The sequence below is a fragment of the Kogia breviceps genome, chromosome 2, assembly GCF_026419965.1.
Source record: "Kogia breviceps isolate mKogBre1 chromosome 2, mKogBre1 haplotype 1, whole genome shotgun sequence".
NCBI classification, from domain to species: domain Eukaryota; kingdom Metazoa; phylum Chordata; class Mammalia; order Artiodactyla; family Physeteridae; genus Kogia; species Kogia breviceps.
This window is the reverse complement of record NC_081311.1, coordinates 104,437,994-104,453,578: the sequence shown is the minus strand read 5'-3', so window position 1 is coordinate 104,453,578 and position 15,585 is coordinate 104,437,994. Positions and strand designations below refer to the sequence as shown.

The window sequence follows — 15,585 nt, the reverse complement described above, 5'->3', positions numbered from 1 at the left end:
ATTATTCTCTTTAATATGAGATGTCTTTTTCTGCCTTCTTACATTCCTGGTAATCTTTGACTGGGTGCCTGACATGTGAAATTTACTTTGTTGGATGCCAGATCATTTTGTGTTCCTCTCAGTCTTCTTGAGCTTTGTCTTGGGATGCAGTTAAGTTACTTGGAAGCAGTTTGATCCTTTCAGGTCTTTTGTTATGTGTTAAGTGGGTTTGTGGCCGTGGTCAGTCTGGGTTAATTATTCTCTGCTGCAGAGGCAGGACCTTCCTAATACTAAATGCCCTTGAGTTAGGTGTTTTTACATGCTGTCTGCGGAAGGGACACTGTGACCCGGTGCGAGTGCCACTCGTTCTTTCCCAGCCTCAGGGAGTTTCCTTACACACGTTCCCTGATCAGTGCTTTCCTGCATACTTGCGGGGGGCCTCTGCACACCTGTAGGATTCTCTCCTTGCGGGGCTGCTCTCTTCTGTCTGGTGTCCTGTGCTGTGAACTCCGGCTGCCTTGGTCTCCCTGCGCCGTCAGCCAAGGGAGGCCTCTGTGCTCTGCCGCACTGCACTCTCTCTGCACCCCGGCCCGGGGACTCCCTCAGGTGAAGCACAGAGCTCCTCATTTGTTTTCCAGAGCTCAGGATCACTGCCTTCTGTTCTTTGAGGTCTTACGTCTTGAAAATTGTTTCTTTTCCCCTTAGGTTATTTCAGTTGGGAAGCTAAATTCAGTTCCTTTTACTCCATCTTGGATGGAAGAGAATCTGCCCAGAGGGTTTTGACAGATGAATAAACTACTTGGGATCCAAACTATTAAATGAATTATTTTTCCAGCAGAGATTTTTGCTGGAATTAAAAAGAATTTAAAATTCTTTTCCTGATAAACTTCTTGGTTTAATTAAGTTTTCTGTTACCTTTATAGCTTGCCTCTGAAGATTGATTTGCTAGATCATCCAGACTTACTGGAAACAGCCGTTGATGATGTAGTTGGGGCACCTGACACCGTGGCCATGTCCCAAGCCCCAGGTGAAGGGAGCACAGCCGCCAGGCAGGCTGGCTTGGAGGGGCTGGAAGGTGAGCGAGGAGTAACTACAAGTTCTGCGTAACGTCACCGGCATCGCCCTAGTCTGCCCGCCTTTGAAATGAGCTGTTTAAGGCAGTTGCTCTAAGAATATTTTATACAGTGGTTGGATTTGAAATGTTACTGTAGAATAGTTATGCCTTCTTGCCTTTTTGGCTTAAGGGTCCATTGAAATATTTAAGATCACATAATTGAGACCATTAAACATTTGTATCATTTAGAAGTTCTTAAATGTTTTTGAATTTTCAAATTTGCTTTTTACTTTGTTTCTTGAGTGAAAATTAAGAGTAAAAAGTTTCCTTAGAGATCTAGGGCGAAAGATTGAATGAATATTTGGACATTCCATTAGTTCACAGATAGTATTTTGTTATTAATGAGGGCTTTTGTTGCCCAGACCCACAAAGATAAATAATCCAGGAAGAATGCTGCTTTCCTTAACTTTTTAAAAGGTTAAAAGGAAACAGTAAATTGCACATTGAAAATTTCTATATACTTGTGAGTTTGATTTGATATTAAAGCATAAACTGTCTTTAAACAGGAGCTTTCTGTTGAATCTCAGTGTGTGTTCATTTAAAAGCAGCTTATGTTTATGTGGCTCTTGCCAATTTTGATTTCTGTTGCTAAAATTAAGACACTCTCTTTAAACAACGTATTGGGAATTGCCAGTGAGTATGCTGTTGTCTCTGAGGAGTGTAGAATACAGCAATAGCATTTAATTCAGAAAGAAGCTTAATGAAACGTCGCACAGTGCTTCTGCTTCATAGAACATGCTGAAGCACTGCTGGGAACTGGCATTAAAAATTTGTTCTGGGGCTTCCCTGGTGACGCAGTGGTTAAGAATCCGCCTGCCAATGCAGGAGACTCAGGTTCCAGGAAGATCCCACATGCTGTGGAACAACTAAGCCCGTGTGCCACAACTACTGAGCCTGCGCTCTAGAGCCCGCGAGCCACAACTACTGAGCCCACGCTCCACAACTACTGAAGCCCACACACCTGGAGCTGGTGCTCCGGAGCAAGAGAAGCCACCGCAGTGAGAAGCCCGCGCACTGCAACAAAGAGTAGCCCCCGCACACAGAAACGAAGACCCAATGCAGCCAAAAATAAATAAGTAAATTTATCTTTTTTAAAAATCACCTGGAGAATTTTAAAAACTACCAATGCCAGAAAACTACATTCAGAAATCCGATATCATTGTTCTAGGGTCAGCTCTGGGAATCAGTATTTCTTAAAAATTCCACATCTTATTCTAATGTGTAGCCGAGGGAAAGATGTACAGAATAAACTGATGGACACTTTTGGAAGGTCCCTTTGACCAAAAGCAAATGATTTCATAGTTTTTCCCTCCCTTCTTCTACCTGATTATATAGAAATTATTAGGCATTCAACAGCTTCTTTGTCAAGTGGACAATGTAAAAATTCAAACTCCTACCAAATTGGTCCCTGCAAAATAAGATTAATACAACTAAAAGTTGTTAAATAGAACTCGTTTAAAGCTAGCTTGTCTTTCAGTGGTTGGAGGGTTTTGTCTGCCGTGTGTTTTGCAGCGAAGATACAATGTTTGTCCTTCATCACAGCTGACGTCACCAACATGTAACACGTTGGGTCAGCGAGTGAATAAACGTGTGTCCTTCCTTCAGCAGTTTGTAAATGTTGGGTCAGCGAGTGAATAAAGGTGTGTCCTTCCTTCAGCAGTTTGTAAATGTTGGGTCAGCGAGTGAATAAAGGTGTGTCCTTCAGCAGTTTGCTCCACGGAAGTTTAGTTGTAGGCTGCGTGGAGTCGGGGCCAAGGAAAGCAACAGCCAAGTGCTGAGGCTTGCAGGGGGAGCTTGGCTTGTGCCTAGGAAGGAAGGCCGTGTCACGGGTGCTCTGTGCCTTTTCCTCTACTCATGGCTGTGAGCTCTCGTAGCCGCACATGCCATGGGGATGCCACATCCGGCAGAGCGGATACGGGGTGATGTTCCTGTTTAGGTTAGCTCTGAATCTGATTAATGGAGAGTTTCTTGGTGATAGAAAGAACATCTGTTCCGTAGTGATCTGGGTTATTACCCATAATTGATGGTAACTGATGTCGAGGGGTGTGGAGGAAGCCTAAGTCCTCACCCTTACACGGCTGTGACAGCCTGGCAGACTAAGCGGCTGTTTCCCCTCTTTTTTTTCAGCATTAAAAGACGCCTCAGAGAAGCTCAAACACCTTGAAGTGGCAAGCAGTCCTTTGCCGGCTGGTCATCCCACGGGGGACGTTAACGTCGGCAGCCAGGTATTCAGGGCCCTCCTTGGTTTGCCTGTCCCATGGCTCCACACCTCTGAGAAATCATCTTCATCGAAAGCCAACACTTTTTCTTTTCTTCCACTGGGAAATCTGTCTGTGCTGAACACTTATAAGCCTGTTTTACCATTTCAACAGGTGAAATTTGTGGATGTGCAGGAGGCAACGTGGCCATCAACGTTAAGACCTGTAAGGTCATCTCAGGTTCTTTGGAAACACCGCCAAAAGTGATATGGTTATCACACCTTTATTTTTATTCGGGCCAGCCTTCCCTGTTGAATGGGTTTCGTTCTGGTGGGGCTCTAAAGAGGAAAGGGGAACATCTGACTCGCGGCGCCCTCTCACCCCGGATGACTGACTAGCTGGGGCTCTTCAGAGGCCAGGATGGAGCACAGGGCGGCGCTCTGCTTTCTCACGCAGTCGTTGTGAAGACTGTCCTTTGCAAGCCGAGTCTTTTTCTTTTTGCCTTCTGTTATGTTGTTTCTTAGAAATGCCTTTTAAAAGCTGAGTCCATTTCAGAAAGTCTTTCCTTTTTTTTGACCCCTCAGTATTTTTCAGTTATGCTGGTCTGTTTCCTTCATGTTGTCATTTCTTCCCACTGTCTCTGTAAGGTCGAGGAATGCGGGGTCAGAGACAGAAGGGTTCATTGAAAGCTTATTTAGATGGTTGGCGATTAATTTGACAAAAATTTAGTGGAGGCCTGGAGTGATCCTGAAGAAGAAGGAAGCAGGTGAGCCCTGGCTGGGCTGTGAAGGTGCGGAGCAGAGGGTGATTGTCGCACCAGGAGCTCGTTGAGTAGCTGCTTGATTCTTTTGCAGAACTGAACTCCCTGTGCTCTTTGCTGTAATGCAGCTGAGCCTCTCAACCAGAGGGTCTGTTAAATTCGTTTTGAAGCCTTGGGAAAAGGAGTACAAATGTGGGTTTAAGATGCGACAGGGAGTAAGAGAGTGGGTTAGGTGAAGGGCGGTACGCCATCAAGGTGTGTTTTAGGGCTCGCATAGCTAGGAAAATAATAGCGAATACTTAGTGAGGGCTTACTCAGGTGCCAGGCAGGAATAACAGGACAGAATTCAGTACTGTACTAATAAATAAGGGATATCAGACTAGTTAATAACTCTTCAGCTAGTGCTGTGTATAAGTTTGTCAATGGAAAAAAAAGCACAACGGGAGATATGTGTTATTTGGTGGACTTTCTTAGTACTTTGAGCCTGGGACACAGCATCTGAGATAGCTCTGAGAGACGCCTCCAAAGAGGCGGGGAAGGATCTGTAGGAGTTTTTGCAACAAAGACCAGGTAGTGGGAACATCAAAAGATGACTGATAATAAAAGAAAACCAGGCATCTCACGTTAAGGAATTTAGTGCTTTTCTATATATGAGAAGATGCAAGAGTCTGGGCTCACTGAAATCATTCCTCTGATACGTACCTCAGCTCTCTGGGGCCAAGATCCTGTGCTTTTGCATCCTGAGTCCCCTCAGGGTGCACCGTGTTGGGGAGGGGGCTGCAGTGGCTGACTGCAGGATGGACTTGACAGCGGGCAGCCCTTTTGTTTCAGTCCTGGGTCCCCGCGGGGCTCACTGTCGGGCGGCTGTAATGTGGTGGCTTGATGGCTGCAGCCTCCTTTGCTGATAATCATGGCAGCAACATTTTCGTTCTCAAGTTGATTCATGTTTTATTTATATGGCTCACTTTTAATCCACTCTGATTTCCCTACCTCTGCCATCAACAGTTAATGTTTGCTTAAGGAATGCAAATTAATCTTAATATCAGCTTTACCGAGTAAAGTAATTTTAGGACGAAAAGCCTATTGTAAATAAAATACATTGTTCTAAAACAGAGTGTCAGTTGTGGATGATTAGCTCGAAGAATTGGGTAACTGAGAAGCTCTAAGCCAGCCACACAGAATCGTGAGGCTGGGACTAGCACTACTGAAAGCAGAGTGCACTGCAAGCTCGTGTCTTGAGAACCCACTTTAGAGAGCTCTCCTTCTCCCGTCGGACCTGCATCACCCAGGATTGATAAGGTCACTTGAGAACCCGTACACTGTTATTCAGTCCTACAAACCTGTTCATTGTTTACTTTTTATAAGATGTAAAATAATAAGTATTGTGGGGAATCCACAGAATGACAAAATATTGGCCCTCCCGAAACTTAGACCTGTCTCACCCATAGAAATATCACAGATCTCCTATGCTAATGGAATTTTCAGTTGTTAACAGCTGGGAAGTACAGTTTGAAAGACAAAAATCAGGATCCACGGAGACTTTGACAGGCTGGAATGATGGTTTGGATTTAAGAATATATATTATGACAAGTCTGACACAAATGTAGGATTAGGGTCGGGAGGTAGAGTGTAACAAGCATGTGTAAAAAATGTTTGAGAATCTAAATGGAGTATGAAGTGTGGCTGCTGAAACGTCTCTGTTGTATTAACTGAAAGGGCTTGAAAGGGGATCCAACCACAGGATGAAAAAGTGAGAGAGGGAAAAGTAACTTAGGCAAACGAAAGGGGTTTGAGAAAAGAGTATGGTGAGGGGTCTTGAGACACAGTTACAGCGGAGGGTCAGTGATCTCAGGATTATCTGAAGAGCTGTGTGTGATGTGACACAGGAAATAAAGCAGCTTGGTTTTAGTAGCCTCAGCGAAGAGTCAGGGTCAGTGAGAAAGATAGAGTTATGCAGAGTTCACCTCGGTGTAGGAAACACGTCCTAACGTATGTGCGCATTGAACAGGATGCCTTAGGAAGCAGCACATTCCCCAGCGTGGGAAGTTCCTCAGGCTAAGACTAACTTAATCAGCTCTTTGGATATGTTGGTGGTGGCATGAAGCGAGCGTTCTTTCCACCTGGGGATGCAGACACAGTTGGCTCTCAGTGTCACTGTGGGGGTTCTCCCCTTGCTTGGGGCCTCCTCATGTTGGAAGCGTGTTCACAGTGTCTGCCTGACCTCGTGTTGGCAGTCCTTTAGGGCTTATGCTGTGTCAAGATGTATAGGTTTTTGAGTTACCTTCTTCTTCATTAATTGAGACAGTTCCAGAATTTTCTTTATCTTCAAATTTCATTTCAAGAATCATTTTTTTCTTGTCCCTTGGTCAGAAAATTTCACAAAATGCTTAAAGTAGCAAAACCTAACCTGCGTTTGTTAGTGGGGTCGGGGACAGTGAAGGCGTGGTCTTTAAACACTTATCTTTTTAGGGAAAGGATTAAACGTCAGGCACGATGATTGCTCTCTTGACCACAGGTTGGCAGCCTGTTTCATTAGAGGGTCAGTAAATAGTTTAGTCGAGGCCGCCGTACAGTCCCTGCCGTTGTGCTCGCCATGGCAGGAGAGCAGCCACTGGCCTGGGGGTGGCCGCGTTCCCATCGGGCCAGGCTCGGCCTGCAGGCTGTCCTCCTCTTGTTGTTGGGCATGTAGTCTAGCGGCACGTTGCTACCACACAAGATTTGGAATAATCTTTGTCGTTTTCATGCTTTTGATTTCCTTTGTATCCACACCTTAAGAGGGTATAACCAAAAAGTATAGCAAAACCCAAAACCTGCACTCTGAATAAAACAAAGCAAAAAAATGAACTTATTGCAAGGATTTTGACCTGCAAGCCTGGAAACGCAAGACTATGGCAGCAGTAAGTTCCAAGTTGCTGACAGATGAATAGGGGATTTATGGGAGAAACGCAGAAGTTTTTTGTTTTCTTCGGCTGCTTGGTTGCCTAGCGGTCTTCTTTCTTATTTGGATCAGAGTGGCTGAGTTAGGGGAACAGGAAGCACAGAGCTGGCTTGGACGGCCTTGGTGTGCGGGGCTTGGCTGGGGTCTTCTGCTGACCTCTGAGGAAGAGCTGTACATTCTGCAAGGTTAGGTTAAGTGTCCTTTGTGTGCCGGTGTTGACCGTCTCCATTTTGTCCCTGACACAAGTGACTCCAAACGTTTTATTGATAGTTTGGTTCTGTAAGTGGTTACTTTCTTTCCCTCTACCCTCAGTTTGGACACAGAAGGTGTGGTCATGAGTGTGACTTCCCTTTGGGGGATCTTCAGACATGAGCTGCGCAAAGGCCACCCTTGTCCAGGGGTCTGTGAGCTGTCGCGTAGTATGTAAGTAGTAAATAGAAGTGATACTTTTACAAATGCAAAGGCGAATATTTCCTATTTGACAGTAATTGCTGTAGGGGAGAAAAATAATTTCCCCCTCTACCATTCTCAGTTCTTAGCTGAGACCTCTGTTTCAAAAGACAGATTAACAAGAGAAAAACAAGTTTATTGATATGTGTATCTCAGGTATAGATGGGAAATACCAGGAAAGAAAGAGTAACTCTCAGAGGTGGCTTAGAATTGCAACTAAATACCATCTTCAGCTGAAGTCAGAAAAAAGAAAGGTGTAGTTGGTGGAGAGTACAAGGAAAGGTGGGGTAAACAGCCATAACAAGTAAGGCTTGTTATGCGGCTTTAAGTCCTTGCTTTTCATGATAAGGGTTTGAGTTGTTGCAGGGATTAACATTTGTCCTTTCCTGTAGAGAGGGAAGGGGGGACTCCTTTGTAAATTTCTGTCCTGCTTTTAGGCAAATAGGGTAAAAGGACAGGGCATTTCTTCTATCTGCCTCTGCTCAGTTGCCTCCAGCTCAAAATAATATGCCCCAAAGTGGCGTATTTGGGGATGACGTATTCTGCTACCTCTTGACATTTTCAGCTTAAAGAATTGTTACTAATATTATACTAATATTGTTGGTACAGTTTTTTTATTTTTTTAATTTAAAAAATTTTTAATTTTTATTTTTTGGCTGCACTGTGCAGCATGTGGGATCTTAGTTCCTCAACCAAGGGATCGAACCCATGCCCCCTGCAGTGGAAGTGCAGTCTTTACCACTGGACCTCCAGGGAAGTCCCAGGTGCCAGGGTTTTTTTTGGTTTTTTTGGTTTTTTTGCGTTATGCGGGACTCTCACTGCTGTGGCCTCTCCCGCTGTGGAGCACAGGCTCTGGACGCGCAGGCTCAGCGGCCATGGCTCACGGGCCCAGCCGCTCCGCGGCATGTGGGATCCTCCCGGACCGGGGCGCGAACCCGTGTCCCCTGCATCGGCAGGCGGACTCTCAACCACTGCGCCACCAGAAAAGCCCCCAGGTGCCGGTTTTTTAAAGAATAATTTTTAAGTCTGGAAATCAGGCTGTTAAGCTGTTGGTATCAGCATTTTTTAGTTTATATGGTAAGCTAGCTCTAAAAGTTCACATCTCTTTTATCATGATCTCAGTGTGTTAGACCTGAACGGTCTCCGAGGGATCCCAGCTCGCCCAAGAACCGCCAAGAGTCGAGAGTCGCTGCAACACGCAAGAGGTTTATTAGGAGCCGGTGCACCGGGGTTCCTTGGTCCTCACGCAGGAGGCCGAAGAGGAACCCCCCCCCCCAAGCGGAATCACATACATTTTATAGCTTTCATTTTTCATTATGCAAAGTGTGGATATATCAAGGGTTTTTTTTCTCATTGGTTTGTTTGTTCCGGACCGGAGTGGGGACTTGGCTCTAGTTCCTTGATTGGTTGGCTCTCGGATGCCTACTTTACATTTACCAGAGTGGGGTCTTGGCTCTAGTTCCTTGATTGGTTAGCTGTCGGATGCCTACTTTACATTTTCGTGTTTTTGTGGTGGGGGGGTTGAGTCACATGAGTTATGGTTGGCTAGGGCGACCTTTAAACTCTGGCTTAATCATTCTTATCACCCGCCATACTGCCATACTTGTTTGCTCGGAAGGGTTTCTGCCCAGGGGGGACATTCCAGTATCTTATTGCCAGCCGAAAAAAAGCTCAAAGCTCAAAAGTATCGATAGGGAAGTAGGGGTGTAAGTATAGTTAAGGCCCTACATTCCCCCCTTTTCTTTTTGCAATTAATTTCAATCATGGAATTTCAGCTTCTCTCTGCAAGCTTTGATATTGTTGTCTTAGCATTAACACTTGTACTGTGCTGACACATTGCCTGATAAAGGCTATCAAGCGATTTAAAATGCATGGTCCAAAAGTTAAGAGCAGCAACAAAATAATGAGGGGTCCTAACAAGGTGGAAATTAAAGTAGTAAGCCAGGGTGATTTGTCAAACCATGATTGGAACCATCCTTTTTGATTTTCTCTTTCTTGTTGCCTTTTGTCCAGGCGCTCCCTAAGCCTGTCCATAGTTTCAGTGATAGCCCCAGAATGATCAATATAAAAACAGCACTCTTCTTTTAGTGCGGCACATAGTCCACCTTCCTTAAGGAACAGCAGGTCTAGTCCCCTCCTGTTCTGCATTACTACCTCTGAGAACGAGGTGAGTGAGTCTTTTAACTGAGTTATGGAACTTTCTAACGCCCGGAGATCGACATCTACAGCCTGTCTTAAGTTAGCATAGTAGTGAGGTTGTTGGATGAGGGCTGTTGCACCTGTTCCTACCCCGGCTGCCATTCCTAGTCCTAGGAGTACAGCCAGGGTGAGGGTTACGGGCTCTCTCTTAAGTCTCCTTTTGCCTTCATATTCGTCTAGAAAAGATGAATCTGAATGATAGATGAGTCTGGGGACCAGCTGGACTAACACACAAAAGTCGGCCGAAGCATTGAGGACCTCTAGAGAAATGCAAGGGGTCAATCCCGTGTTACATGCCCACCATCCATCCTGAGGAGGGAGGAGATATCCTGAGCCCTGTGGGAGGCTTGAATTGGTACAGAGATGTCGATGGGGGGGGGGGGGGGTGTTCCTACACATGTACCGTTTCCTGATACTGAAGACAAGGTCAATTTACTATTTCCTTCTTGTTTCCATCGACATTGATCTGAAGAGTTGACATTACTAAAATTAGAACTATATCCTATAGCATCATAATAAGGGGGAGGAGCAGCATAGCAAAGCCAGCATGATTTGGTAGCCTCTGGATTTGTGGCATTTAGGACCCCAAAAGCCGCCTGGACCAATGAGAGCATTCGGTCTCGGGGGGCTCTGGGTTTGATTGTTATTTCTCTTAGTCCAGAAGTCTGGTTTCTTATCCCTGGTAGTATTGTGGGTGGGGCCAAGGGTAGCAGAGGGTGCCCAATCTCAGGATTGGGGCCCATAGGGACGGGAGTAGGGGTCTCGATCTTTAATTTGATGGTCATTAGGAGCCCATCATCATATTCTGCTTTGTAAAACCTTATACCCCATGAATGGCCATCTATCCAATTTTTGTTTTTCTTCCCAGGTTCACTAAAAGAAATTTTAAGGGGATGGCACCACGTTGAACATTCGGGCACATTGTCGTGATGGGGATTTCCTTGGCTCCTAGTTTTCTGATGAGTGTAGTTGGCCATTACCTTGATAAAATCCCAGCTAGAGGTGGGCTTCCAGTAGGTGTCCCCAGTGGTTTCACATCCCCAGCTCTTGCAATAGAAATGTTCTCTTCCCCCGCACTGATAATTCAAAGACCGGTGACGATGGAATCCAGGGCATACATAAAAGGAGAGGGCCCTGAGCATGCTTCTCCGATTCTTGGTCGAACAACCTCCCCCCCCCAGGGACTAATCCCCAGTCCCCGGGCGCTGTCCCCGGCTGCTGATTCGGGGCAGTTTGTTGATCGTGATATCCCCCTACATCCCAGTTAGGGGGGGCTCCCAGGGCCAACTTACAAACATCGGGGAAGAGGTCTGGCCACCAGGTCCAAGGGGCAGCGGTATGGCTAACAGACCATATTACATCTCCAGTTTGGGAAATTACCTGCCAGGTTAAACGCTGGGGCAGGTGAGGACTAAAGTTACTCACAGCCAATAGGGGTAACAAAGTCAGAGTTATGAGTCTGGTGAGCACAGGAGCTTGAGCTTGAGCGGGTTGCTGGTCTTTTGGGCCCACCATTCTGATGATGATGCAGACGCTGGCGCAGCTTTTACCTGTGAGGCGTGAATCCAACCAGCGATGCCGTCTACCTTTATAGCCGTGGGGGTGGTGAGCAGGACGATGTATGGTCCTTTCCACCGAGGCTCTAGTGTCTGGGTTCAGTGTCGACGGACGTACACGGAATCTCCGACTTGGAAGGGATGAGCCTCTGCTGGTGTTCCCCGTCGGTAAGCCTCTGCCGGCTGGGACCACACCTCCTTTTGGACCAACTGGAGTCCCAATAGCCTAGCATATAAGTCAGTGTTATTCTGGCAGTCAGGACTTATTCCTTCCCCGAGCGTGAGAAGGGGAGGTGGGGCCCCGTATAGAATTTCAAATGGAGTGAGATGATAGCGGGAGGGGGTATTTCTAGCCCGAAACAGGGCTAAGGGAAGGAGCACCGTCCAATCTGTACCGCCAGTCTCTATGGACAATTTAGTTAGGGTCTCTTTTAGAGTTCTATTCATTCTTTCTACCTGTCCTGAACTCTGGGGTCTATAGGCACAATGTAATTTCCAATCAGTCCCCAGGTATTTGGCCACACCCTGACTTACCTGGGCGACGAAGGCGGGACCATTATCGGATCCTATTACCTTTGGTGCCCCGAACCGGGGGAAAATTTCTTCTAAGATCTTCTTGGTCACCACAGTAGCTGTCTCCTTTTTCGTTGGGAAAGCTTTTATCCATCCTGAGAAGGTATCTAGGAGATACCTGTTACCATACTTTCCAGGGCGTATTTCAGTGAAGTCGACCTCCCAATAGGCTCCTGGGCGGTCTCCTCTGAGCCTTTTCCCGCTCTCAAGTTTTCCTTTATGGGAGTTTACCTGTTGGCATGGAATGCACTCCCGGGCAATCTGTTCAGCTAATTTGGTTAGTCCAGGGGTATCATAACCTGCCTTGTGTAGTAGGGATACCATTTTTTTGGTTCCCAAGTGTGTCCATCTATGAATCTGTTGTAGCATGGGTTTTGCTTGTTGAAGAGACAATGTTTCTTTGGTTATGGCTGGGGGGGTTATTCCCTTGTCATTTGGTTCCCCAGGACTCTTGTCCGATAGTTCTAGTATGATTTCCCCTAGCGCCACTTCTCGTGCCACTCTATCTGCCATGTTGTTGCCCCGTGTCACCGGGGTATTGTCCTTCTGGTGCCCGGGGCAATGAATGATGCTGACTTTAGTGGGGAGCATGAGGGCAGCTAGCAGGGCCACTATTTCCTCTTTGTTTTTAATTTCTTTGCCCGCCGAGGTGAGCAACCCTCTTTGTTGGTAGATGGCTCCGTGGACGTGGGCGGTAGCAAATGCGTACCTACTGTCCGTATAGATGTTTACCTTTTTGTTTTCTGCTAGTTCCAATGCCCTGGTCATGGCAATTAGTCCAGCCCGTTGGGCCGATGTCCCTTGCGGTAATGCGGCTGCCCAGATGACCTCTTTCCCATCTACCACAGCTGCTCCCGCCCGATGCTTACCTTCTTCTAGGAAACTGCTTCCATCGGTAAACCAGGTAAAGTTGGCATCGGGGAGAGGCTGATCCATCAAGTCTGGCCTGCTACCGTGTGCTGCAGCCAATACTTCCTGACAATCATGGATGATGGTGGTGCCTTCTAGGTCGGGGTCAGGCAGCAAGGTGGCCGGGTTAAGTCCTGTGGCTGATGTAAACTTAATACGGTCTGAATTTAACAGCAGGGTTTGGTAATGAGTCATTCTGGCATTTGTTAGCCACCTGTCGGGTGGCTGACGAATCACACTTTCTAATGCATGGGGGGCTGTTATCGTTAAGTTCCGTCCCAAAGTCAATTTGTCAGCATCTTTGACCAAAGCGGCCACGGCGGCGATTATTTTTAAGCAGGCGGGCCATCCTGTTGCCACAGGATCCAATTTCTTTGATAGGTACGCAACCGGGCGATTCCAGGGGCCCAGTTTCTGAGTTAGTACTCCCTTTGCGATACCTTTATTCTCGGCCACATACAGATGGAAAGGCTTAGTTACATCTGGTAGCCCCAAAGCCGGGGCTGATAGTAGGGCTCGTTTAATTTGGTCAAAAGCCCGTTGTTCTTTATCACCCCAAGCGAAAGGGATGCCGTTCTTGGTCAGGGGATACAAAGGGGCTGCTAATTCAGCAAACCCCGGAATCCATAGCCTACAGAATCCGGCCGTCCCCAAAAATGCCCTAACCTGTTTAGGACTCTTGGGGGCCGGTATGTGGGCAACGGTGTTTTTCCTGCTTTCCGAGAGCCATCTCTGTCCTTCTTTTAGCAAGTACCCCAGGTAACTGACCTGTCGTTGACATATTTGTGCTTTCTTTGCTGAAGCCCGATATCCCAGTGTCTCAAGTTCCGTTAATAGCCTTTTAGTCCCCCTGATGCAGTCTTCTTGGGTCTCTGCCGCTAAAAGAAGATCATCAACATATTGAAGGAGAGTTACCTGTGGGTTGGACTCTCTATAGGATGCCAAATCCTGGTGTAGGGCCTCGTCGAAAATGGTGGGGGAGTTCTTGAATCCTTGGGGTAGGCGAGTCCAGGTCAGCTGGCCTGACATCCCCGACGCTGGATCCTTCCATTCGAATGCAAAGTAAGGCTGGCTGAGAGAGGAGAGTCTCAGGCAGAAGAAAGCATCTTTAAGATCCAAAACAGTGTACCAAGTGTGCTGAGGTGGAAGAGTACTTAAGAGATTGTAGGGGTTGGGCACCGTGGGGTGGAGGTCCACTACTTGCTTATTCACCTCACGTAGGTCTTGTACCGGCCGGTAATCATTAGTTCCTGGCTTTTTAACTGGTAAAAGAGGGGTATTCCATGCAGATTGGCACCTTACCAGGATCCCTAATTCCAGCAACCTTTGTATGTGAGGACGAATGCCATCCCGAGCTTCTTTGCTCATAGGGTACTGGCGGACTGTCACCGGGGTGGCGGTTGCTTTGAGTTCTACCACCACGGGGGGGCGATATTTTGCCATTCCCATACCGGCAGTTTCTGCCCAAGCCTGTGGAAACCTGGTCACCCAATCTTGCATATCAACTTGTGGAGGCGAGGGCACTTCATATAACCTATGTTCATCTTCCAGCTTCATAGTCAAAATTTGGAGTAATCTCCCTTGGTTGTCAGTTATAGTGGGCCCTTCTGGTTGAAAGTGGATTTGGGCCCCCACCTTAGAGAGTAAGTCCCTGCCTAGCAGAGGGTATGGGCACTCAGGTATGACCAAGAATGAGTGGGTTACTTGTCCCATCCCAAGGTCTACTGTCCTTCGTGTGGTCCATGAGTACTGCTTATTTCCTGTAGCCCCCTGGACCCATGACCTTTTAGTTGAGAGGGGGCCTTTTGGGTGGAGGAGGACTGAGTGCTGAGCGCCGGTGTCTACCAAGAACTGGACGGGTTCCCCCTCCACTTTAAGAGTTACCCTGGGCTCGGGGAGAGGGTCCGAGCCCTGACTTCCCTAATCTTCTTCTTCCAGGGATAAAATTTTGTCTCTGGTTGGTTTTCCCCCATTCTTCTTTTTAGGGCATTCTCTTACCCAGTGACCTTTTTCTTTACAGTAAGCACATTGATCCTTGTCTAATGGTCGCCTTCCTGTCCGCCCTTCCTGTCTATTCCTGTCTCTAATATTTCCTCCTCTGACTATAGTGGCCAGTATCTTACTCAAATTCCTCTCTTGCCGCTTGTCCCGCCTTAATTCACGGGCCTCTTGCTCCTTCTGCTTCCTTTCTTCCCTTTCCTCTTCTGTTTCCCTCTTATTATATACTTTATCTGCCTCTTTTACTAAGTCCTGAAGTGAGAAACCTTGTAGGCCATCCAGCCTTTGTAACTTCTTTCTAATGTCAGGGGCCGCCTGGTCAATAAAGGCCATTGCTATGGTGGCCTTATGTTCCTCAGAAGTTGGATCATAAGGAGTGAACCGTCTAAAAGCCTTCATTAAGCGTTCTAGGAACACGGTTGGCGACTCCTGGGGCCCCTGAGTTACCTCTCTTACCTTGGCCAAATTCGTGGGGCGCCTGGCCGCTCCATGGAGACCCGCCACCAGAGCCTGGCGATACATCTTCAGGTGCTCCTTACCTTCTGGGGTATTGAAGTCCCAATTCGGCCTGACGAGTGGAAAACCGGCATCAATCTCGTTAGGCAACTGGGTAGGTTGCCCATTGGCGCCTAACACATTCTTTCTAGCCTCCAAGAGAACCCGTTGCCTTTCCTCAGTTGTGAGGAGAGTCTGGAGGAGCTGTTGACAATCGTCCCAGGTGGGTTGGTGGGAGAAGACAAGAGACTCTATTAAAGCAGTGAGAGCCTGTGGATTTTCAGAGAAAGTAGGGTTATGCATCTTCCAGTTATAAAGATCTGCAGAGGAAAAGGGCCAGTATTGGAGGGGCCTATTCCCGTAGTTATCGGAGGGGCCATATTCTCTAAGGGGTAGAGCGGTAGAATCCGGGGAAA

General features: G+C 47.1%; 1 protein-coding gene across 1 annotated transcript in view; it reads left to right on the top strand.

Moving 5' to 3' along the window:
- EPB41L5 (erythrocyte membrane protein band 4.1 like 5) overlaps nt 1–15,585 on the top strand; it is a 157,685-nt gene that overhangs the window by 111,201 nt on the left and 30,899 nt on the right. The window contains exons 17-18 of the mRNA XM_067025897.1: nt 903–1,054; nt 3,221–3,318. Coding sequence (XP_066881998.1) covers nt 903–1,054; nt 3,221–3,318 — 250 coding nt within the window. The remainder of the gene's footprint in view (nt 1–902; nt 1,055–3,220; nt 3,319–15,585) is intronic.